Raw genomic sequence first — 24,433 nt, 5'->3', positions numbered from 1 at the left:
CCAATTTTCAGGGCCACCAATTACTTTTCCGGGAAAAAAGTTATTTTGCCAAATTTTAAAAACACACCATAAATAGGACTGGGGAAAAGGTGTAATATATACCTATTGTGGGTTAAGTTGCTATTTTTCACAAAATATTAAATGTAAATATACTTCCAAAATGAATAATTATGCATTTATAAAGCATTGCATAAAGAAGCTTATTATATATTTTTACATGTTTATAAATACACTAATTAGTTAGGGGATAAAAGTGAACTCAGTAGGAAAGTTCTGGAGATAAACAAAAGAAGTGAGAGCTTGTATCTTATAGCTAATATCATTTATCTTATTTAGTGAGAGATCTGGTTTATAAACTAAAATAACTTTTAGGTCAAGTCAGTGATATTTTAATCTTGATGGTAGCCCATGTAGCTTTCTTAACTGCTGACTTGTTAACAATTTTAAATATCATTTGTTCCCAAACCGATCTTTATCCTAGCCTTGTATTAAGAACTTCCATGAGCTTGAAATCTTGTCCTTCCTTCACCAAGCATCTGACACAGATATAATCCCATTACAGCAGATGTCACTGCCAAATTTTCTGTATCACGGGAAATATTTCCTACTCCAGTCATGACTCTTCCTTAAAAGAATGTAGTCTGTATAATAAAACAATTGGGATAGAGCCTGTACCTAATTTTAATGAACTTTGACTTTACTCCATCCTATGTACTGTGTTCCTAAAATCAATGCACACTGATCTTTAAAGCAGCCAATCGCATGTCAAAATGCACATGAGAAATGCTTTCTTCAAGGGCTATAGGCAAATGAGTAAAGGGTAGCCTACTATGAACTGGCACCACAGTGTTCTTCTGTGTCTCCAGTTCTGACTCAGCCACTTCACTGCTTCTATGTGGCCCTAGTGTTATGGGTCTTCTGAGTGGTTTCTTGAGGAGAGAACAGCTGTTTGTCAAAACAAAAGGAAAAACCAGAAACTGACAACTTTACATAGAGAAGGGTAAACTGGGAACTAGTCCTATTGGCGCAGTTGATTTGTGTTTTTAAACCTGAGGCTATCTAACTTTGTCAGCTAAGGATAACCCATGGGGAAATGGTAAAACTTCCTGGGAAACTGGTATCTGAGAAAGAAGTCTGTTTTGGTGCTTAAGTTAGATGTGGCAGAGACTGCTGGTGATCTCCCAGTGTCTATTCTTCTCTTCTTCTTTAGAAGTAGGACCCCCAAATTTAGTTTGGCACATGTCCCCTTGGTGTAAAAACTTCATTTCCCAGTCTCCCTGGCAATTAGATGTGACCATGTGACTAAGTTCTATTCAATGGGATATAAATGCAACCGTCACTTAAAATTGATGAGAAATGTCCTTGAAAGATGTGGATGTACCCTAAGCAGTCCTTTCCTTCTTCTCGATGAAATGGAAACCAAATCTGAGTATGGTAGAACTGTAGGAGAGGAGTTTGGATCCCAAATCATTTCATGTAGACTCACCCCTCTCCAACCGATCCCAACTCTTGCTACTTGTCCGTGAACATCTTTAAATGTGAAAGAGAGACATTTATCTTATTTAAAGCATTATTATTTTGGCTCCTGTCATTCTCAGCTAAATGCAGTATTAACTGATACAATAAGTAAAGAGAACATAATGATAAATTAAACTGCTTCAGGTCTAAAGGTAGCTTTAAAATAACAAGTAGTTCCTCTGTAGTTTCTCTCATTTTTTCCTTCAAAATGCCTATGAAACACAGAAAAAAATGAAATTTGCAGCATTAGAAACCAAGACTGAGCCAATTTATTTGAAAGGATTTCCTAATAATTCCTTCCCTTGTCTATTCACAAGCTCAACAAATATTTTTTATTTTTTAATTCATTTTTAAAATTAATTAATAAATTTGTCTGTACCAGGTCTTAATTGTAGTATGTGGGATCTAGTTCCCTGACCAGGGATTGAACCTTGGTCCACTGCATTGCGAGCATGGAGTCTTAACCACTGAATCACCAGGGAAATCCCAACAGATATTTTTTAAAATAACTATTATGCATCAGGTTCTACACTCAGGGAGTATAATGGTGAACAAAGAAATTCCCTGCCATGATCGGGCTTCTGTTCCAGTGGGAGGAGACAGACTATAAACCAGATAAACAAAGAACTATGTCAGACTGTTTTGTATATTTAAAAAAGAAAAACAAAACAAACACAAAGTAAGGGAGTAGAAAATGATAGATGGAGTGGTCAGGGAAGGATTTGGAGGAGATAACATCTGAGCAGACACCTGAATGAAGTGAAGGTCAGAGTCATGATCATATCTGGAGGATGAGCATTCAAGGCAGAGGATGCAACACATGCAAAGGCTCTGAGGCAGAAACAGGCATGGCTTATTCCAGGAACACTGAGAAGATAACGTGGCTGGGAATAGAGTAAATGGGGAAAAGAAGTGGTAGGAAAAGATGCCTGAGAGCTGGTCAAGGGGCAGATAATGTAGGATGAATTACTAGGAGGTCACATTTAACTGAACAAAAAACATACATCATAGTCCATTATAGATTCAATGTAATCCCTATCAAGCTACTAATGGTATTTTTCACAGAATTAGAACAAATAATTTCACAATTTGTATGGAAATACAAAAAACCTTGAATAGTCAAAGCAATAATGAGAAAGAAGTACGGAACTGGAGGAATCAACCTGCCTGACTTCAGACTACTACAAAGCTACAGTCATCAAGACAGTATGGTACTGGCACAAAGACAGAAATATAGATCAATGGAACAAAATAGAAAGCCCAGAGATAAATCCACGCACCTATGGACACCTTACCTTTGACAAAGGAGGCAAGAATATACAATAGAGAAAAGACAATCTCTTTAACAAGTGGTGCTGGGAAAACTAGTCAATCACTTGGAAAAGAATGAAACTAGAACACTTTTTAACACCATACACAAAAATAAAGTCAAAATGGATTAAAGATCTAAATGTAAGACCAGAAACTATAAAGCTCCTAGAGGAGAACATAGGCAAAACACTATCTGACATACATCACAGCAGGTCCTCTATGACCCACCTCCCAGAGTAATGGAAATAATAGCAAAAATAAACAAATGGGGCCTCAGTTCAGTTCAGTCACTCAGTCGTGTCCAACTCTTTGCAACCCCATGAATCACCTAATTAAGCTTAAAAGCTTTTGCACAATGAAGGAAACTATAAGCAAGAGGAAAAGACAGCCTTCAGAATGGGAGAAAATAATAGCAAATGAAGCAACTGACAAAGAATTAATCTCAAAAATATACAAGCAGCTCATGCAGCTCAATTCCAGAAAAATAAACAACCCAATCAAAAAATGGGCAAAGAACTAAACAGACGTTTCTCCAAAGAAGACATATAGATGGCTAACAAACACATGAAAAGATGCTCAACATCTCTCATTATCAGAGAAATGCATATCAAAACCACAATGAGGTACCATCTCACGCCAGTCAGAATGGCTGCTATCAAAAAGTCTACAAACAATAAATGCTGGAGAGGGTGCGAAGAAGAGAGTACCCTCTTACACTGTTGGTAGGAGTGTAAACTAGTACAGCCAGTATGGAGAACAGTATGGAGATTCCTTAAAAAATTGGAAATAGAATTGCCATACGACCCAGCAATCCCATTGCTGGGCATACACACTGAGGAAAGCGGAATTGAAAGTGTACCCCAATGTTCATCGCAGCACTGTTTACAATAGCCAGGACATGGAAGCCACCTAGATGTCCATTGGCAGATGAATGGATAAGAAAGCTGTGGTATATATACACAATGGAATATTACTCAGCTATTAAAAAGAACACATTTGAATCAGTTCTAATGAGATGGATGAAACTGGAGAATGAAGCAAGTCAGAAAGAAAAACACCAATGCTGCGATTCATGGGGTCACAAAGAGTCGGACACGACTGAGCAACTGAACTGAACTGACTGAGTATATTAACACATATATATGGAATTTAGAAAGATGGTAATGATGACCCTATATGCAAGACAGCAAAAGAGACACAGATATAAAGAACAGACTTTTGGGCTCTGTGGGAGAAGGTGAGGGTGGGATGATTTGACAGAATAGCACTGAAACATGTATATTACCATATGTGAAATAGATCACCAGTCCAAGTTCGATGCATGAAACAGGGCACTCAAAGCTGGTGCACTGGGACAACCCTGAGGGATGGGATGGGGAGGGCGGTGGGAGGGGGGTTCAGGATGGGGGACACATGTACACCCATGGCTGATTCATGTCATTTTATGACAAAAGCCACCACCACAATATTGTAAAGTAATTAGCCTCCAATTAAAAAAAGTAAGTGGGAAGACCTCTTTTCCCACTTACAACTACTACTATGCTGGGTTCAAAGTCATAACATCTATCCCCTTCAGAGATCTGGGCAGCCCACCCTCTGTTGTCTGAGTGTTTTCCACCAAAATGCCTTTCTCTATACAGTCAGAGGCCAGCACCTCCAGAGAACATATAATCTCACTTAATTCTTTGACAGGACACTAATGGAGTAGAGTACACTGGCATTGCACAGTGAAGTAAAGCACTGTAGTTTGTATAGAGATGGAAGAACCCCAGATTCAGTGGATGCTATAACTTTTATAATGCAATTTTATGCTGAGAGTTTGAGCACCAGGCAGTGACAGCAGAAGAAAAATGCTGTCTCTGAAATATAGTAAATTTCATACAGGAATTAATTTCAAACCATATAGTTGTTTAAATTATGGAATTACTTGGATTTATCTTCTATTTCCTTCTTTATTTCCTTTCAAGAGTGTTATGCAAATAAATGTTGTTATTTAGTCACTCAGTCACATCTGATTGCTTTGCGACCCCAAGGACTGTAGCCCTCCAGGCTCCTCTGCCCGTGGGATTTCTAAGGCAAGAATACTGGAGTGGGTTGCCACTTTCTTCTCCAGGGGATCTTCCTGACCCAGGGATTGAACCCGAGTCTACTGCATTGGCAGGCAGAGTCTTTACCACTGAGCCACCAGGGTAGCCTTACGCAAATAATGCCAGTTTACAAAAAAAAAAGTCTGACATAGCTTTCTTCACATGCCAGGCTGGTCTAAAGGCATTCTGTGGATTGTCTACCAAGAGTCAACAGGTAAATTATAAGCATTTAAGAAAATAAACCAGGATGGCTTGAAATAGACCTATGCCAGGGCATATGTGGCTAGAGGGCCTATTTTAGAAGAGGAATTTAGGAATCACATTGCTTTACAAGCATGACTCATGTTGTTAGTAATATTTCTCGACAAGCCACTTAAAATACTGAGTGCTAATACTGGAAATGATCTTGTCTTCCACATGCTTTCAAGTGTCTTCATTTAAGTGTATATAATTGTGCCTACATTTAACAAGTGTCTATATTTGAACTCTACAAGGTATAGCATTGTGATTAAGAGAACAAATTCTGTATCAGACCTGAATTAAAAATCTTAATCTCCACCATTTTCTTGGGCAAGTGTTTTAGCCAGTTTCCTTATTTGATAAGTGGAGATGATTTCTATGTCAAGGGTAATAGTAAGAGTTGCAGTAGTTAATGTACAAAGTGCCAAGCATGTTACATGTCACATGGTAAGACTCATTAAACTGTAGGTATTATTAATCCACCTTCCAGTGCAGGAGACACAAGAAACATGAGTTCAATTCCTGGTTCAAGAAGATCCCCCGGAGTAGGAATTGGCAACCCACTCCAGTCTTCTTGCCTGGAAAATTCCATGGACAGAAGAGTCTGTCCCACTATAGTCCATGGAGCTGCAAAGAGTAAGACACCACTGAGCAACCGAGCATACACATGCACACACACACATGTATGTTATAGCGACTATCATTCCTAGGAGAAACTGCTAGGGATGAAAATTGTTCATTGAATAAAAACACAGGCAACCAATAGCACAGATTTGTTCCTCTCCTTTATAACTGCTTACCTGTCTAAGAACTGGGACCTCAGCTCACTGCACACTGTCACAGAAATCACCCATCAATTTATCAAATAAATCAGTCTAAAAACTCCAGCTGTACCTTCCCGTAAGGACCCGGTCTGTTGAACCGGAAAGCTTAAAGGCGTGACAATTACCCTTCGACCCACACTCCCCGATAGGTCACCTGCTCATTTAAATAGTGCGTCTCCTCGGGTGCCACTTGATAAAATTTTCGCTGAGCGTTCCTTGAAGATTCGCCAGAGGCGGCTGGAAGCTCCAGTTCTCACCTGCCCGGGTGTCCGCGGTGCCAGGCGAGCCACCTTGGTCTGGAGCCCAGTGAGAGCTCAGCGCCGCGTGGGTGGGGTGTCTCCGAAATCTCGTTTCGGAGGGCTCTGCTGGCTGCGGTGGGCGCTGAGGCTGCGCTGGGCGCTGGGGAGCGGAGGGACAGACACCTGCCAGACTCCTCTCATCCCCGCAGGGCGCCACACCCGCCGCGTGCGACTGGGGAATAAGTGAGTGCTCGGCACGCAAGGGAAGCTCAGGCTCGGGCTGCGCGCCGCGGGGCCGCCAGTTTGCTCGTGGGACCCCGGCGACCGCGCGGCCATGGGCGCACCGCGGGACATTGGCACCTTCGTGGTGTGGGACTACGTAGTGTTCGCTGGGATGCTGCTCATCTCGGCCGTCATTGGCATCTACTACGCCTTCGCGGGGGGCGGCCAGCAGACTTCCAAGGACTTCTTGATGGGCGGCCGCAGGATGACCGCCGTGCCCGTGGCGTTGTCCCTCACCGCAAGCTTCATGTCGGCCGTCACAGTCCTGGGCACCCCGTCCGAGGTCTACCGTTTTGGAGCCATATTCAGCATCTTTGCCATCACCTACTTCCTCGTGGTGGTCCTCAGCGCGGAGGTCTTCCTCCCCGTGTTCTACAAACTGGGCATTACCAGCACCTACGAGGTAAAGGGTGAGGGGGTCACGGAGAGAGGTGACGGGGCGGGGAGAGGAGGACTTTTCAGGCTCCTGGAGGAATTTTCCTGGGGGCAGACTCACCACCACATCGAAATCTCTCCCTGTTCATACCCATCACTTCTGCTGCCCTCCCCTTTCCCGGAGAGGTGTTCTGTAAAGGAGAGAAAAAAAATCTTGGGACTTAACTTTCATGAGCTTGAAGGAAAAGAGAGGCTTCTGAAGTAAACCGAGTTATTTCGACTAGTGTTCACTAAGGTGATTTCTGCTTTAACATCTTTGATTCCAAGTCAAGGGAAAAGATTTTTAAACTTATCCTGGGGGAGGGTCCGTTTTTCAAGTCTCAGCTCCTCCTCCTTGAAATGAATCCCCTCATTCCAGGTCCTCGGACTCCATTTACTTTTCCAGGATAGCAGGAAAATGTGTGTACTCTCCCCTGCCTTCCACTCAGGGGCAGGCACCCAAATGGTTAAGATTCTAACTCTCTTGTCCCAGCACCTGCATTTGAGACGGGATTCTCCACTTACTAGCTGGAGAACCTGTACTGACACTTAACCAATTGTGCCTCTTTCTTAATCTCAAAATGGAAATAATTATACCACCTACCTCATCTGGTTGTTGGGAGGATTAGAGGAGATGATGCAACGATAGCGTTTAGAATAGTGTCTGGCACAGGGTAAGGGCTGCATAAATGTTGACCCTAAATATTGGGGTGATGATGGTAGAGGTGGTTCCATTGGGATCACTAGGAGAATTTGGCCACAAATTTCCTCATCAGCTCTGCCTTCTGCCTCTGTGGAGAGATGATTCAGGAAACCGGCTTTCCAATTGCACAGGTCCACTGATTATAGATTCTTTCAAGTTGTCTGCCAGAAAGGGCTTTGCAAGGTAGTGTGAACATTTGATTTAGTTTAAAGAGCTGTTGAATGGGAGTGTCCAGCAAGAATAAAAGTTCAGGGCAGGGGTCGGGCCTAGTTCCCTGTGCTCTGTGGACAAAGCTGCAGAAGTGTTCGATTCCAGAGGATGCTGAGCCTCTCAGCAGCCACCTTGTCCTTGAGCTTATGGAATGTTTGCCCTGACCCAACCATTCAGTGAGGCTGCTTCAACTGGTGCTGGGGAAGGGCCGTAATGGCACAACAGGTGTTGGTGACAAACTGCCTGGGCTCCAGTGATGTCATTCAGGGCGAGGTGCCCCTGGGGTAGCGTTGCCTTCTTTGCACTCTGGTCATTGTATTTGAGAGTGTTTAGTCATCACCCCAGAAGTGAGCAGGATACAATTTGTTTTGCTCAAAAGTGACAAACTGATTGCCCCAAGCCAAACTCAGTCTTGAGTCTTTTTGGTTGTTGCTGATCCTTACAATGCCTTGAAAAAAGTGAAGTGAAGTGAAGGTTGCTCAGTCACGTCCAACTCTTTGCTACCCCATGGACAATACAGCCCATGGAATTCTCCAGGCCAGAATACTGGAGTGGGTAGCCTTTCCCTCCTCCACGGGATCTTCCCAACCTAGGGATTGAACCCAGGTCTCCCACATTGCAGGCTGATTCTTCACCAGCTGAGCCACAAGGGAAAAGTTAATTTAGCATTTAATGATGATGATGAGAAGTCAAGTAAAATTCCAGATTCTGGCTTCTTTTGAAACTTAAAAAGACTAGTGACTCAGGGCTCACATTCCCTGTGGTGACAGGAACTTCAGTTTATAGCCACTGCTCTAATTTGCGATTAATTTCTGTATTGAGGCCTCTTCGCTACATCTGCATGGTTACTTCTTATGATAGAAAAATCTATCTGCATTTAAGTCTTTATCAAACATGCAAAAGAGAAGATAGGAAGGTGTGAAGGGAGTTCTTGTTTGGAGGGGGATGTCAGAGAACATATTTCTTATTGGATATGAGGACTATTTCAAGCTGGTTAATATATGAATGCCTGGTCGATTAACTTATGTATTTTACCTGATGAGATCTGCAGGCACTTTGAGTCTGTGAGCTCTAATCTGTAGTTAAACAACTCCAAAACCCAGAAGGGGTTTGAAGAACCTGGCATGAGGATTTCAGTCACCATAGATGACTGCTCCTCTCGTAATCACTGACCCGTACCTTTCCAGGGCAGCAACATTAACTCAACCAGAAACACGTTTCCCACACATCCGCAGTGGTGGAGGCTAAGTTAGCAAGGCTCCAGCTAAAAATGGCAAAAAGCTAACATTTGCCAAATGCTCAGTACAGGCTGGGTACTGGGCTGCCTGTTTTACATACATTTTCTGTCTCAATACTCAAAATAATCCTTATACTGTGAGAGCCCCATTTTGTAAACTAAGAGAACTGGAGTAAACTAAGTTATACAAGAGAGCCTGAAACAAAGTGGATACATGCTGAGAGGCTCTGCAGTGGTGCACTGCTGGCTGCCTCTGAAGGCTCCTGTGAGTGTTATAACCCCGAGTGGAGCTTAGAAGGGCTAAGGCAAAAGGGACGTGATGTAGGACACAAGGGCTTGTGGGCACACAGGGGGTGTCCTTGACTAGTGGATGCCAGGCCTTTGGGGACAGAGAAGTTAGGTTTTATGCTATGTCTCTGGCAGTTGGTCATGGAAAACTCTTTCATGTGGTGTATTTTCTTTGTTTTATGATGAGAGCTGGAGTCAACTATGCAGAATAAGAGGTCCAGCATTGACCTGGCATTCTTATACAAATATGAAATTTCTCCTTAGTTTCCATTTGTTAGCTATGAGACAATACGATGGGGCTTTCCTGATGGCCTAGATGGAAAAGAATCAGCCTGCAATGCAGGAGATCCGGGTTCCATCCCTGGGTCAGGAAGATGCCCTGGAGAAGCAAATGGCAGCCAACTCCAGTATTCTTGCCTGAAGAATTCCATGGACAGAGTTGCCTGGTGGGCTATAGTCCATGGGATTGCAAAGAGTTGGACACAACTGAGCGACTAACACACACACACACACACACACACACAATAGGCTATTCAGAGGCATTTGTGATGTCTATCACTGCTTTCAAGGTATAGTCCTGAGAGGTGTTTAACAAATTCCAGGCCCATAGAAAAAAATATCATGCAGGAACCCAACTGCATTCCCCATTTCTTCAGGATCTTTCTGGATTCAACAAAATCTAAGTGTTTAAACTACATTGCCCTTACTCTCTCTCTCTTTTTTAAAAACAAAATTCAATAGGAATCTTAATGTCCCTAAATTATTCAAAGTACCAAGAATCATGAGAGATCTTGGCTGACAATAGGTGATATCAAACCAAACTTGGGTCCACTTGCCCATACACAGGGTTGTGGTGAAAGAAACTGAAGCTTTTATTATTAGTCTGGGGCAGCTGATTATCAAAAACTCAGACTCCCCAATGCGTTTTAGGGAAGCATTTTTAAAGGCAAGGTGAGGAAGGGGAGTCACCGACTATGCGATAACTTTGGGCACAATTCTCTGATAGGTTTATAGTGAGGTAACCAGGCAGTGTTACAGGGGTAAACATTATCAATCCTCAGGCTCCAGTGGTTCTGGGGGCATCAGTTAATTTGGTGATGTTTTCTTCCATTTGATGGAGGTTTTAGCATCTGTAAAGCAATTGGGAAAATGCGCATCAGATGCTGTTATCTTGGTACTTCCAGAAGGAACTAAAGATTCTGTGACTGCTATATGGATGATTTACTGTTTAAATTGTTACCAGTTCTTCTGGCCCAACTGCTAGTTTTGTCACTATGTATTCAACATCTTTTCAATCATTAATTGTTGGGCCAGACTTTTGTAACTGAGGGAGGCCTGGGAGTCTACAGCTTTTCTATAAACAAGAGGCAGGGTGAGGACATGGGGGCAAGAATCTGTCCTGGGAAGGCTCCATAGGGTCCTGCTTGGTTACACAGATGCCTACTGTTACTCTATAGCTTTGTCAAGAAATCCTAGAGCTACTTTCTGAGCCTACAGATCAGTGACTTGGTCTTTAAGTATCTCTTTAGCAGCCCAGTAGCTGAGGTGGACAAAGAACGTCTCTGCCATTGCAGTAAACAAAGAACAGTGTGGCCACAAAGCCATCAGCCACCGCAGCTGCCATCGACGGTGCACCCTGGGAGAGTGGAGACAAATAGGATACTGGCCCTGAGTAGCTAAGATGTCTATGAAAGGAAGGATTTCAGTCAGCTCAGACTCTTGCATCTTTCCATACACAGAAAAGGACTAAAATCATTAACTTGAGATATCTGTTTTTTTGTGACTAACAGTAATCTTTTGATGTTCAACTCCATATTCTTCCCTTGCCTCTAGTATATACTCCTCTATATCCTGGCTCCTCCCTTATCTCTTTGGAACAGTTCCTCAGAGCTATCTGAGAGGCTGCCATCCTGGGCTATGGTCCTCAGTGAGGCCTCAGAATAAAGCATAATTCTCAGCTTCTACGTTGTGCACTTTTTTCACTCGACATGCAGTGTCACTGACATGGTCATGACACTGGAATTCTTGGATCTGTCTTGAGTTAGTCTTGTGTGAGGAAAAATATATACATATATTTTGTTAAACCTGCTACATTCTTACCTCCATCACATTTTCCTCCTCAGTTTTTTTTTTTTTTTTTAATCTCCACCAATTTGGATATACATACTTAGAAAAGGCCAAGATTTCTCTCTCAATTCATGTACATTTATTTTTAATAGAGTTTTACTAAAACAACTTACAAGAAATAGCAGTGCCCTGTTTCCATGCTTCAAAACACCTCTTGGGTTTTCTAAAAAGTCTTTCAAAATATAGTTAGATAATTTTAACACATGTAATTTACTAAGATTCAAATTCTCAAGGCCTGTGGCTTTGGTTACCAGCTTCTTAATGTCTTAGATTTAAGACATCCATTTGCATCATTTGATGGTCTCCAAAATCCTGCAGAGTAAGAGAGGAAAGAATTATTACTCTGATCCACGTTTTCAAGAGGAGTGAGGCTGGAACAAAGGCTGGAACTCTTGCCCCAGTGTACTCACTGAACAGCATTGTGTGTTTTTTACTTATCAGTTATTTTAGGAGGTCCTACTGTGTGTCAGTGCCACTCACTCACTCACTCTGGATGAATCTTAAATGCATGGGCAGTTTACTTGCTATTTTGGACAACATAATGGTTATGTACACAGAGTTTGACATCAAATGGTCCCAAATTTGCATTGTCTCTAACAATTATTAGGTTACAATCTTGGTTTTCTCTCTGTACCCCAGTGTCCTGGTTTCTAATATTCACTTTGTATAGTAACCACCTCATGGACTTACCTGGGAGGAAAAGACATGCAGCAAATACGTTATAAATGTTATCTGTAATTATGAAGCAAAAATATCTAGTGTCTTTTCCTCTAATATTTACCAAATATCAGTTTTTCTTTCCTTCTTTTTTCTTCCGTATGTGAAAAGACTGTTAGCCTTAAAATTCTCTGTATATTGTAGTCACACTATTCAAGTTAAAGAAAGTCGTGGACCCCAGCTTCCTCCCTCGTAGCTCAGTGGGTAAAGAATCTGCCTGCAGTGCAGGAGACCTGGGTTCGATCTCCAGGTTGGGAAGATCACCTGGAGAGGAAATGGCAACCCACTCCAGTATTCTTGCCTGGAGAATCCCATGGACAGAGGAGCCTGGTGGGCTAAGTCCATGGGGTCACAAGAGTCGGACACGACTTAGTGACTAAACCACGTACCCCAGCTTCCTTCCAGCTGTAAAGTCCTAGGATTCTAACTCTGTGACACATGACTATATATAAATAGGAGATAGGCACACTACTGACCTACCTCAGAGATGTGGCTGGTTTGGTTCCAGACCACCACAATAACGTGAATATTGCAGTAAAGCAAGTTGCATGATTTTTCCTTTCTCGGTGCATATAAAAGTTGTGTTTACACTATGCCTTAGTCTATTAAGTGTACAATAGCTCTTTGTCTAAAAAACAATGTATATACCATAATTAAAAAATACATTATTGCTAAAAAATGCTAACCATCATCTGAGCTTTCAGTGAGTCGTAGGTGTTTTGCAATAGCAACATCAAAGATCACTGTAACAAACATAACAATAATGAAAAAGCTTGAAATATTGGGAGAATTACCAAAGTGTGAAACAGAGACATGAAGTGAGCAAAGGCTGTTGGAAAAATGATGCCAATAGACTTGCTTCTTGGAAGGTTGCCAGAAATTTTTCATTTGTAAAGAATGCAGTGTCTGTGAACAACAATAAAAAGAAGTGCTATAAAACGAGGTATGCCTCTCTATTATAATCTATTGCAGATGTCAAGGTTGGCTTTGAATAGAAAAATGGACTTAGGCTGATTTAAGTTAAAAATTTTTATTGTGAGGATATGGGCATAGCTCACAGGATAGGAAGAAAAGCTGAGCAAACAGACTATGAAAAGGAACAGAAGCCAGGGCAGCCTCTTCAGGCCACACTGTCAGGATCGGTCTGCTTTCTGGTTCAATCATTTTCTGTCTTTATATCTTGCCTCTAGGATTCACCTTTTGAGAAGAGAAACTGACGGGCTGAGTGTCGGTCATGTGGACTGCCTTTTAGCCCAGGCAAGGCACCTTGATTGGCAGTTCTGCCACAGTTGCCTAAAGTGGGAAAGGGTTGATTCCTTAAGTGTATCAAGGGAAATTTATTGGGTAGATGCCAAGAGAAAGGGGAAGACCACACTTTGTTCATTCTAAAAATGCAGAAAATAATTGCATTTGTATAACATTCTGCAAAAGGCAAAACTTGTAGGGATGGAGAATGGATCAGTGATTGCCAAGGTTTAGGGATGGAAAGAGGATTTGACAACAAAGGAGCAACATGAAGGACTTTTCTGGGGGTGATGAAACTGTTCTGTGTTAAAACCATTGAACTGGGACTTAACCTAGCAGTCCAGTGGTTAAGACTCCGCACTCCCAATGTAGGGGACACAGGTTGCATCCCTGATCGGGGAACTAAGATCCCACATGCCACACAGTGTGGCCAAAAACAGACAAACAAACAAACAAAAAAATTTTGAACTGTTCTCTAAAACAAGGGTCAGTTTTGCTATTTGTAACTTAAAATACTAAGTTAAATAATTTGTACATCTATGGCTGTACATAGGTAACATATGTACACCTATGGCTGATTCATAGGTGTACATATGATTCATATGACTGTATACAGGTGACATATGTACACCTATGGCTGATTCATGTTGAAATTTGACAGAAAACAACAAAATTCTTTAAAGCAATTATCCTTCAATTAAAAAATAAATAATTTTTAAAATAAAATATTAATTTAAATAACAACACTTAAATAATTTAAATTAAACTATTAATAGTGAAATAGAAATGCAGGATAAAAATTAGTTATGAAGTTTCTTTAAAGTTTTAGCCCCTTTACTTCTCAAGCTGCTGGTTTTTAAAAAGTGTCCAGAAGTTTTACATATTAACCATTTTTCCTTTTTTTTGGAAACAGTATTTAGAACTTCGATTTAACAAATGTGTTCGTCTCTGTGGAACAATCCTCTTCATTGTTCAAACAGTAAGTAGCCGTCAGTTCACTTATTTTATCTTCTTTCCATCTACAGTGTTTTTTAACACCTACAGTGTTTTAACACCTGGGTCAAGCTTCTTTGATAAATACGTGAAAGAAAAGAGGTTGAACGTAGGAGGAAACACAAAAGGAAAAACGCCTGTCACTACATAGCATTAATCCTTAAGATCATTAAACCTTGTCTCAGAAAATGCATTATTTCCTGAGAAAACAGTGAGTTAAGTGAACACTGAATATTATGTTGAACAAGCAACAGTTATGGTTAGGAAAATATGCTTTTTCCTCTTATGTCTCCCTCTGTCCCTACCAAAGTGACAGTAAGGGCATGGCTTAGATGACAAAGATATTTGAAGGAAATGTACTAGCTAATAGTAGGAATTATAATAAAGGGAAAACACGTTGTATATTTTGTAGTATTTTTGCAGCATATTAAGTAATAGATTTAATAGAAAATATTAGCTGACATAGGAAGAAAAAATTTGAAAATAATTTTCCTTGAAAGCATACTTAAAAAAAATGAATCAATGCACTCTTTCAGAAATTGAACTGTAAAACCTAATTGATATACTCACTGAGTATAAAGCAACAACATCATGCACTCAGGAGGAGTTTTTAAAGCCAAGTGCACAATCCAACGGGCTTCCCAGGTTGCTCAGTGGTAAAGAGTCTGCCTGCCAAGCAGGAGACTCGGGTTCAGTCCCTGAGTTGGGAAGATTCCCTGGAGAAGGAAATGGCACCACACTCCAGTATTCTTGCCTAGGAAATCCCATGGACAGAGGAGCCTGGTGGGCTACAGCCCACAGGGTCACAAAAAAAACCAACAATCCCCCCACAATCCAATACTTAAAAAATATGCAAGTATAGATTTACTGATTGGCACAAATGGAAATCAAAGATTTGCCAAGTCATCAGTGACAGAGATTGCTTCCCACCCATCATCTTGTCACAATCATTGTCACATAACTTAGACCTATCTCCCTCTTGGCAGCTAAGTCTTTCATGAATGATTTTGGTAATGGAGGTCGAGTTTTTAATCTCATCCCTATTTATAATTCCATTTCTCCAGTCAAAAGCTACCCAAGACAGAGTGCTTTGCTACAGCAAGACAGAGTGCCTTTGTAAATTATTTAACTTAGCTTCATTTTATATCTTTGCTAGCTATGTATCTTAAATTATATTTGCCCTTAACACTTGCAGTATGAAAGAAAAGAGCCCTCTGGGGTCTGGTAGAGATTCTGACCCAGAGCTGAGGCTGGTAGCTTGCATTCCACCATGGAGTTCAATCCCTCTTTGGATCATCATTAGAAGTGCCAACAGAAATGTAAGAGTGGGGACAAATGTTAAGAAGATGGCTGGGTCACATTTTCAAATCTTTAACTTGGACGATATGATGACTGTGGAAAGCTAGTGAATTCCTGCAAAAGAGGGGAGCTTCAGAATCCACTGTTCGAAGGACTTACTTCTATAGATCTATTCATGCAATTTAATAAAACATTCAAACACTGAATAATATGTTTTTTTCATAGTATGTTTTATAGCATAATCATAGAATTAGCCTCTATGTATTTGAAAGATCAGATGCAATGAAAATGATATTTTGAGAAAAAGAACATATTTGTCTTACTGTTGTACCCCAGATTAATAGATATTTGTTAAGTATATGAATGAATAATAATATTAAAAAGGTAGAGTAGAATTTTTGTTGGCCCTCAGGAAATTTTAGGGAAATTTACACTTTTGTTTAATTAGTGGTCATGCCAACTTTTGCAACAAGTTTCCAAATTTTTCACTGCTTTACCACATCTTCAGTGATCTACAAAAGTTTGAAAGCATATGAACAAGCATTGCCCTTTTAAATCTGTACCCTTTCTTTCTTTCAAATTGTTCCAGATCTAGGAAAGTTGGTTTCAAACTTGAATTGATGGATTAGTGACTATCTGCACTAAGCACTGCATGAAAAGTCCACCTTTTTACATAAAATTGGTCATAAAAGGTTTTTGTAACCTATGACCATACCCCAAATAGAAAAGGAGAGTCAACTTCACTTAAATAACATTTTCAAGTTACAAGCAAATTTTGTTAAAGTATATTAAAACTATGGTTTTTAATTTATAAGTAAATTTATAGAAAAATATCAATATTTCATTTGGTAATTCATACTATTTATTTGTTTTCTTTTTTCCTCTAGATTCTGTATACTGGAATTGTTATTTATGCCCCTGCCCTGGCTTTGAATCAAGGTACATTTTGGAGTTAATATGTCACTCACACTTGGAGGTTCACTTTTAACAGACTTTATTCTCTCTTTGGGGAGATGGGGAGGTGGAGGAATGCTTCCAGTAACCTGCATCAGCTTGAAGCGGATCTGGTGGGTTCAGTGTCTACACTAGCAGCTTCTCTGGGTTCCTGAATTATACCTCAGAAAGGTCTGTAAATTAGTAGAAGGTTAGAACACTGGGGGCTTCCCTGGTGACTGAGTGATAAAGAACATGCCTGCCAATGCAGGAGATAAGGGTTCAATCCCCGGGTCGGAAAGATCCCCTGGATAAGGAAATGGCAACGGACTTCAGTATTCTTGCTGGGAGAATCCCATGGACAGAGGAGCCTGGCAGGCTACCATCTATGGGGTTGCAAGCGTCAGACATGACTTAGCAACTAAACGACAACAGGCTTCATTGGGCTATGTTTCTCTGGGATGTGCCAACCAGCCATTCTCCATTCCTTCAGAATGAACGCCCCCTGTAGTCTAAATCATGAATGGACTGCACTTGCTGCCTTTGTGTTTGTAACCTGGAGCCCATCTCCAACAGTTCAGTTCAGTTCAGTCTCTCAGTCGTGTCTGACTCTTTGTAACCCCATGGACTGCAGCACACCAGGCCTCCCTGTTCATCACCAACTTCTGGAGTTTACTCAAACTCATGTCCATTGAATCAGTCTTCTGCTGCCATCCAACCATCTTGTCCTCTGCTGACCCCTTCTCCTCCCACCTTCAATCTTTCCTAGCATCAGGGTCTTTTCAGATGAATCAGTTCTTCACATCAGGTGGCCAAACAATTGGAGTTTCAGCTTTTGCATCAGTTCTTCCAATGAATATTCAGGACTGATTTCCTTTAGGATGGACTGGTTGGATCTCCTTGCAGTCCAAGGGCCTCTCAAGAGTCTTCTCCAACACCACAGTTCAAAAGCACCAATTCTTTGGCGCTCAGCTTTCTTTATAGTCCAACTCTCACATCCATATATGACTATTGGAAAAACCAGCTTTGACTAGACAGACCTTTGCTGGCAATGTCTCTGCTTTTAATTTTGGAAAAGACGCTTACTCCTTGGAAGAAGTTAACTCCAATAGGCTTCTGTGTTATTCAGCTCAGGCTTGGTCCCATTGAAAAATTGGGCAGGAGGAGAAATTTTTTTCTCCACACTTTGAATGTGATCCAAAATACAAGAAAAAAAGTCTGTGTGATTTGAAATATTAGATTGCTCCTGGTGACCAAAGGACAGATGGCTATAGTAGCCTTATAAATAAATATGTGACAATTTTATGGATCAACAAGTTACTCTCTAGATTTGGGAAGATAATAGCTGTGAAACTGGGATTGTTTATTGAGGCAAAGAAGTGAATCAGTCATACCCTCAAAAGGCTTCAGAGAAACTACATACTTTAAATTCTTATCAGTTAGAAGCAAATTTATCTCTGAGACTTCCTTTTAAAATGGACAAGTGGAGTCTGTGATGGGAAGAATGTGATGCAGTTCCTCAAATTAATATAAAATGGAAAACCTCAAAGAAAACAAGAAAAGGGAAAACTCCTTCTAACTGCAGATTCTAATTTCTTAATTTCATGATACATAGGTAATAGTTGCCATCTATATTTATAAAGCACAGCAGTATCATTACAAAGAAGAAATCCATTATATAATGTGATGTTGAATTCTGAATGTCAGGCATGTTTCTTGTAAATATTACCAACATCATGAATGAATCACTTCATATGTAAAGAGCTGAGCTATAAACTTCATAAGTTACCTATTGGAGTTAAGTATAACTGAAATGTTGGCTTTAGAGTTTTAAAGTGCGGTTCTGGGAATAAGAAAGCACTACCTTCAGTGCTTCAAGGACTGTTCTTATCAGTTTATTGAGCCACTCCCTGGGAGTAAATTAGGATTCGAGGCATTGCATTTTGACCACTTTAATATCAGCCATGTATTTGACCATTGGCTTCCCAAGTGGCTCAGTGGGTAAAGAATCGCCTGCAATGCCGAAGACACAGGAAATGCCAGTTCAATCCCTGGATCAGGAAGATCTCCTGGAGGAGGGCATGGCAACCCATTCCAGTATTCTTGCCTGGAGAATCCCTTGGATAGAGGTGGCTACAGTCTGTAGGGTCACAGAGTAGGACCTGACTAAAGCAACTGAGCATACATGGATTTTTCTGTAACAAAGCAGCAAACACAGACAAAGTACTTGGTGTGCAACAGATGCTCCATAGAAACATTTTTAGCTGAATTGGAACTTAACGTTCTCTATGTGCAATCTTTTTAATCTTTTTTTTTTAATTACAGAAAACTTCAATCATATGCTAGAATAGTGTACTGAACGCTAACATACCATTAACTCTACACTAATAATTATCGACTCTTGATTTATTTCACTCTGTATTTCCATCACTAGTATATTTTGCTGCAAATCTGAGATGTTTTATCACTTCCTCTGAATTCCATACATCTTTTACATACTTTTTTTCATTGAGGTATAATTGACATATAACATTATATTAGTTGCAGGTTTACCATAATGATTCAGTATTTGTATATTGCAATGATCACCACAATAGGTCTAGTTAACATACATCATCATGGTGGTGGTGGTTTTGTTGCTAAGTCGTGTCCAACACTTTTGCAACCCCTTGGACTGTAGCCTGCCAGGCAACCCTCTCCAGTATTCTTGCCTGGGAAATCCCATGGGCAGAGGGTTGCCATTTCTTTCTCTAGGGAGTCTTCCTGACCCAGAGATCAAGCCCAGGTGTCCTGCATTGGCAGGCAGATTCTTTACTGCTGAGCCACCAGGGAAGCCCTGTTAAATGCAATACATGAATTGAATATAATTTGCAAATATCCACAATTCCTAAATTTGGAGGGGGTAGATTTTAAGGGATGTTATAGGGTTGTAATTGCTTCCCTGGTGGCTCAGATGGTAAAGAATCCATCTGCAAAGCAGGAGACCTGGGTTTGATCTCTGGTTTCCATCCTAGAGTGGGAAATGGCAACCCACGCCAATATTCTTGCTTGGAGAATTCCATGGACTGAGGAACCTGACAGGCTACAGCCCATGGGTCGCAAACAGTCAGACACCCCTGAGTGACTAACACTTTCACTTTTTTCAGCTATAATGTGTACTCTTCAGAATAAAGACTGAGTTTGGTATAGAGGCACCTGTAAAAGATCCAAGGTAACGAAACAAAGGACACTGAACAGATTAATGGTTCTATCTTTCATAATTATGAGATTAGTGCTTCCTTTTCAGATACTAAGCTCACCAAGTTACCTTTTGATCAGAATTTGGCTTCCCACATTGACATGTTAATCAGTAGGAAATTATGTGATCATGAACTAACAATTACAACAAGTCTGCTTATGACCCCTATTTCTCATTGTATATTAGTAAACTTTGATGCTGTTTTACAGCAATGCTTATAATTTACCAGTCAGCATGGCTTTCCCCCCTATAACCCATTCATCTTTGCATTTCTAAATCTACAAAGTGAAAAGCCAAATTCTGGAAATGTAAAGATAGCATTAAGGTACAGATACACCTGGCCAAGCAGCATCTCTCTCTCTCTTTTTAAAATATTCAAATACCATTAATGCATAGGATTGAGATTCAAGAAGGATTTTAAAAAATTTATGGCAGTTGTTCTTCAGTAGCTAAATCATGTTCAATTCTTTGCAACCCTGTGGACTGCAATACACCAGGCTTCCCTGCCTTTCACTTTTTCCTGGAGTTTGCTAAAACTCTTGGCCATTGAGTCAGTGATGCTACTTAACCATCGTGTCCTCTACTACCCCCTTCTCCTCCTGCCCACAGTCTTTCCCAGCATCAGGGTCTTTGCCAATCAGTTCTTCATATCAGGTGGCCAAGGTATTGGAGCTTCAGCTTCAGCATCAGTCCTTCCAATAAATATTCAGGGCTGATTTCCTTTAGAGCTTGCATCACATATTCAATTATCTTTCCATTAACTTTATAAGGACCAAGTAAGTTATTTGGCTCTTCAAACTTGTTTTTAAGAAAAAGCTTTTGACTAAATAGCTTTTACAGAATCAAGTTTTTCTCTAGGCCTGTGAAGAAAATTGTCTAATATAAAATGACATTTCTAGCCTATAGTTTGAAGGACTGTGCTTACAAAAGAAACAAGATCATATCCAGTGACGTATTAGATAATTTATATTCAGATATCCTGGATTTAACAGGAGCATTGAAAAAGTGATAGCAGGTAGAAACATAGCTATCAGCAAATAAAGAAATTTTTATTTAACAGTGAACACTGCTTCTCTGATAAAAGCATGAGGTAGAATAAAATTATGTAAAATATCATTACCTTTCAGATTTTCAGCTTATTTTTATAAATGTCTAGAAAATGCATATAGTGTTAGAGATGATTTGAGAACAGGAAGAATTAGAAGAGAATTTTGAAAAGCTACTCTGGAGGTTATTTGATTGATTTATTGTTATCATATTTATTCCTAAAGGCCCAGTCATGATAATAGGAACTAGATTCCTACATATACAAAACTAAAATGATCAAGAAAAAACCTACAATTCCACTTAGTTAAATATTGATGACAATAGCATGAGATTTAAATATATGTAGAAGAAAATACACATCATTATGTTAACAGTGACCACATCTGAGCAGTCAATTTTCTGATGCCTTTTTCCTCACATTGAATGTAAAATTACTCTTTGGGATATATACTGCTCATAGTTATGAAATTTTTTTCTTATGATGAGAGCTTGTAAGATTTACTTTCTTAGCAACATTTAAAATATGCAAGACAGTATCATTAACCATGCTGTACCTTACATTCTCTTGGTTTATATATTCTGTAGCTGACAGTTTGTACCAAGGTGTGTTTTTAAAATACAATTGTAACTTCCATCATTTCTAAAACGTTAACACTAATTGCTTACTATCATCAATAATACTCAGTGGTAAAGAATCCACCTGCTAATGCAGGAGATGCAGATTCAATCCCTGGGTCGGGAAGATCCCCTGGAGAAAGAAATGGCAACCCATTCCAGTATTATTGCCTGGGAAATGCCATGGACAGAGAAGCCTCATGGGCTGCAGTCCACGGGGGTGCAAATGAGTTGGACATGACTTAGTGACTGCTGCTGCTGCTAAGTCGCTTCAGTCGTGTCCGACTCTGTGCGACCCCATAGACGGCAGCCCACCAGGCTCCCCCATCCCTGGGATTGTCCAGGCAAGAACACTGGAGTGGGTTGCCATTTCCTTCTCCAATGCATGAAAGTGACTAAAAACAACAATTGCCAGTATGAGGTCAGTGTTCAGAGATCCCTGATGTTTTCTCAGTGTTTATTAGAATCAGGATTCAGATAAGTTTATATATCTGTAATTAGTTCAGTTGTTTCTTAGGTTTTTCTTTCTTGCTTTTTAAAATTGAAAGCCATATTTTATTGTGATATAGTGTATATACAATAAAGTGCGCAGAACCTAAGTGCACAGTTGGTTGACTTTTGACAATTTTGTGTACTTGTGACAACCATTTAACTCAAGATATAGAATATTTTTATCTTCATTTCCCAGAAATTTTTTTGTGTTTCTTTCTAATGAATCCCCCCATCTATTCCAAGCAGTGAGCTTCTATCACCATAAATTACCTTTCCCTGTTCTTAGATTTTGTATAAGTGGAATCATATAGTGCCTTTTTTGTATCTGATTTCTTTTGCTCAATAAAATGTTTTTGAGGTATTCTTTCATGTTGGTACATGTATCAGTAATTCATTCCTTTTTATTGCTAGTATTTTATCATATGCATCTACCAAAATCTGTTTATCCATTCTCTTGTTGATGGATGTTGGGTTGTTCCAGTTTTAGGCTATTTTGAATGAAAGCTGCTAAGAACATTCTTGTACAGGTTTTGTTTTGTCTTGCTTTGCTTTTTGACATGTTTTCATTTTTAGTGGATGAATACCTGGAAGCAGTATAAAGTTCAATATACACCTGTTCTGACCCATGTGTTCAGACCCACAGGGCAGTCACATGTACAGAATTTAAGAGAAACTACCAAATAGCTTTTCTAAGTTGTTGTATCATTCTACATGCCCACCCCACAACCTATAAGAGTTTCAGTGATTCATGTCCTTGCCAGCATTTTGTATTTGTCTTTTTAATTAAGCCATTCAAGTTGTACCATCTATTATCTTATTGTGGTTTTATTTTGTATTTTCTTGATGACTGTTGATGTTGAGCTTACTGGCTCATAGAATAACAAAATTAATGGAAAAAAGACAAATAACCTAACAAAAAGTGGGCAAAAGACTTGACCTGTCATCTACATGGTCTATCTATCCATTACGTGGCCTGTTTACCCATGTACCCAGGCCTTTTAAAATTTCTCTCAGTAATGTCTTTTCATCATTTGCAAGTATGGAAAAATACGATTGCCTTCTATATGTTGATCTTCTATCCTGAGAACTTGCTAAACATACTTACTAATTCAAGTAGGCTTTTGGAAAATCCTTTGTGGTTTTCATGTTGTTTCTGAATAGAAACAAAGAATATAATCAATCTGATTTCAGTATTGACTATCTGGTGACGTCCATGTGTAGAGTTGGAAGAGGGTGTTTGCTATGACTAGTGCCTTCCCTTGGCAAAACTCTGTTAGCCTTTGACCTGTTTCATTTTGTACTCCAAGGCCAAATTTGCCTGTTACTTCAGGTATCTCTTGGCTTCCTACTTTGGCATTCCAGTCCCATATAATGAAAAGGACGTCTTTTTTGGGGTGTTAATTCTAGAAGGTCCTGTAGGTTTTCATAGAACTGTTCAGTTTCCTCAGCATTACCTGTCAGGGCACAGACTTAGATTACTGTGATATTGAATATTTTGCCTTGGAAACAACAGATCATTCTGTCATTTTTGAGATTACATCCAAGTACTGCATTTTGGACTCTTTTGCTGACTATTATGGCTACTCCATTTCTTCTAAGGGATTCTTGCCCACAGTAGAGAAACAATGGAAATAGTGAGAGACTTTTTGGGCTCCAAAATCACTGCAGATGGTGACTGCAGCCATGAAATTAAAACATGCTTGCTCCTTGGATGAAAAACTATGTCCCAACCCAGGGCTTGAACCCGGGTCTCCGGTGTTGTAGACAGATGCTTTACCATCTGAGCCACCAGGGAAGTACATGACCAACGTAGACAGCATATTAAAAAGCAGAGACATTACTTTGCCAACAAAGGTCTGTCTAGTCAAAGATATGGTTTTCCAGTAGTCATGTATGGATGTGAGAGTTGGACTATAAAGAAAGCTGAGCACCAAAGAACTGATGCTTTTGAACTGTGGTGTTGGAGAAGACTCTTGAAAGTCCCTTGGACTGCAAGGAGATCCAACCAGTCCATCCTAAAGGAAATCAGTCTTGAATGTTCTTTGGAAGGACTGATGCAGAAGTTGAAACTCCAATAGTTTGGCCACCTGATGCGAAGAACTGACTCATAGGAAAAGACCCTGATGCTGAAAAGACTGAAGGTAGGAGCAGAAGGGGATGAGATGGTTGGCTGGCATCACTGACGTGATGGGCATGAGTTTGAGTAGGCTCTGGGAGTTGATGATGGACAGGGAAGCCTGGTGTGCTGCAGTCCATGGGGTTGCAAAGAGTAGAAATGAGAGACTGAATCCTGACTGATGAACAGAAACAGTTTTACTACTTCTTTTCCTGTCTGTATGCCTTTTACTTCTCTATCTTCATGCACTGTTAATGT

General features: G+C 40.2%; 1 protein-coding gene across 2 annotated transcripts in view; it reads left to right on the top strand.

Annotated features, from left to right (window-relative positions):
• Window positions 1-6,172: 6,172 nt before the first annotated feature.
• SLC5A8 (solute carrier family 5 member 8) overlaps window positions 6,173-24,433 on the top strand; it is a 70,621-nt gene continuing 52,360 nt past the window's right edge. For both annotated transcript variants that reach the window (XR_015163983.1, XM_086400959.1), the window contains exons 1-3: window positions 6,173-6,904; window positions 14,356-14,421; window positions 16,622-16,673. Coding sequence is in view for 1 of the 2 variants with exons in the window: in XM_086400959.1 (XP_086257085.1) it covers window positions 6,554-6,904; window positions 14,356-14,421; window positions 16,622-16,673 (469 nt within the window). In the remaining variant the exon portion in view is untranslated. The remainder of the gene's footprint in view (window positions 6,905-14,355; window positions 14,422-16,621; window positions 16,674-24,433) is intronic.

This window comes from Bos grunniens, chromosome 5 (assembly GCF_055505025.1).
Source record: "Bos grunniens cultivar Pamir isolate PY7600 chromosome 5, Bosgru_T2T1.0, whole genome shotgun sequence".
Lineage (NCBI taxonomy): Eukaryota > Metazoa > Chordata > Mammalia > Artiodactyla > Bovidae > Bos > Bos grunniens.
The sequence above is the reverse complement of the archived record's forward strand: the minus strand, read 5'-3'. Positions and strand labels throughout refer to the sequence as shown.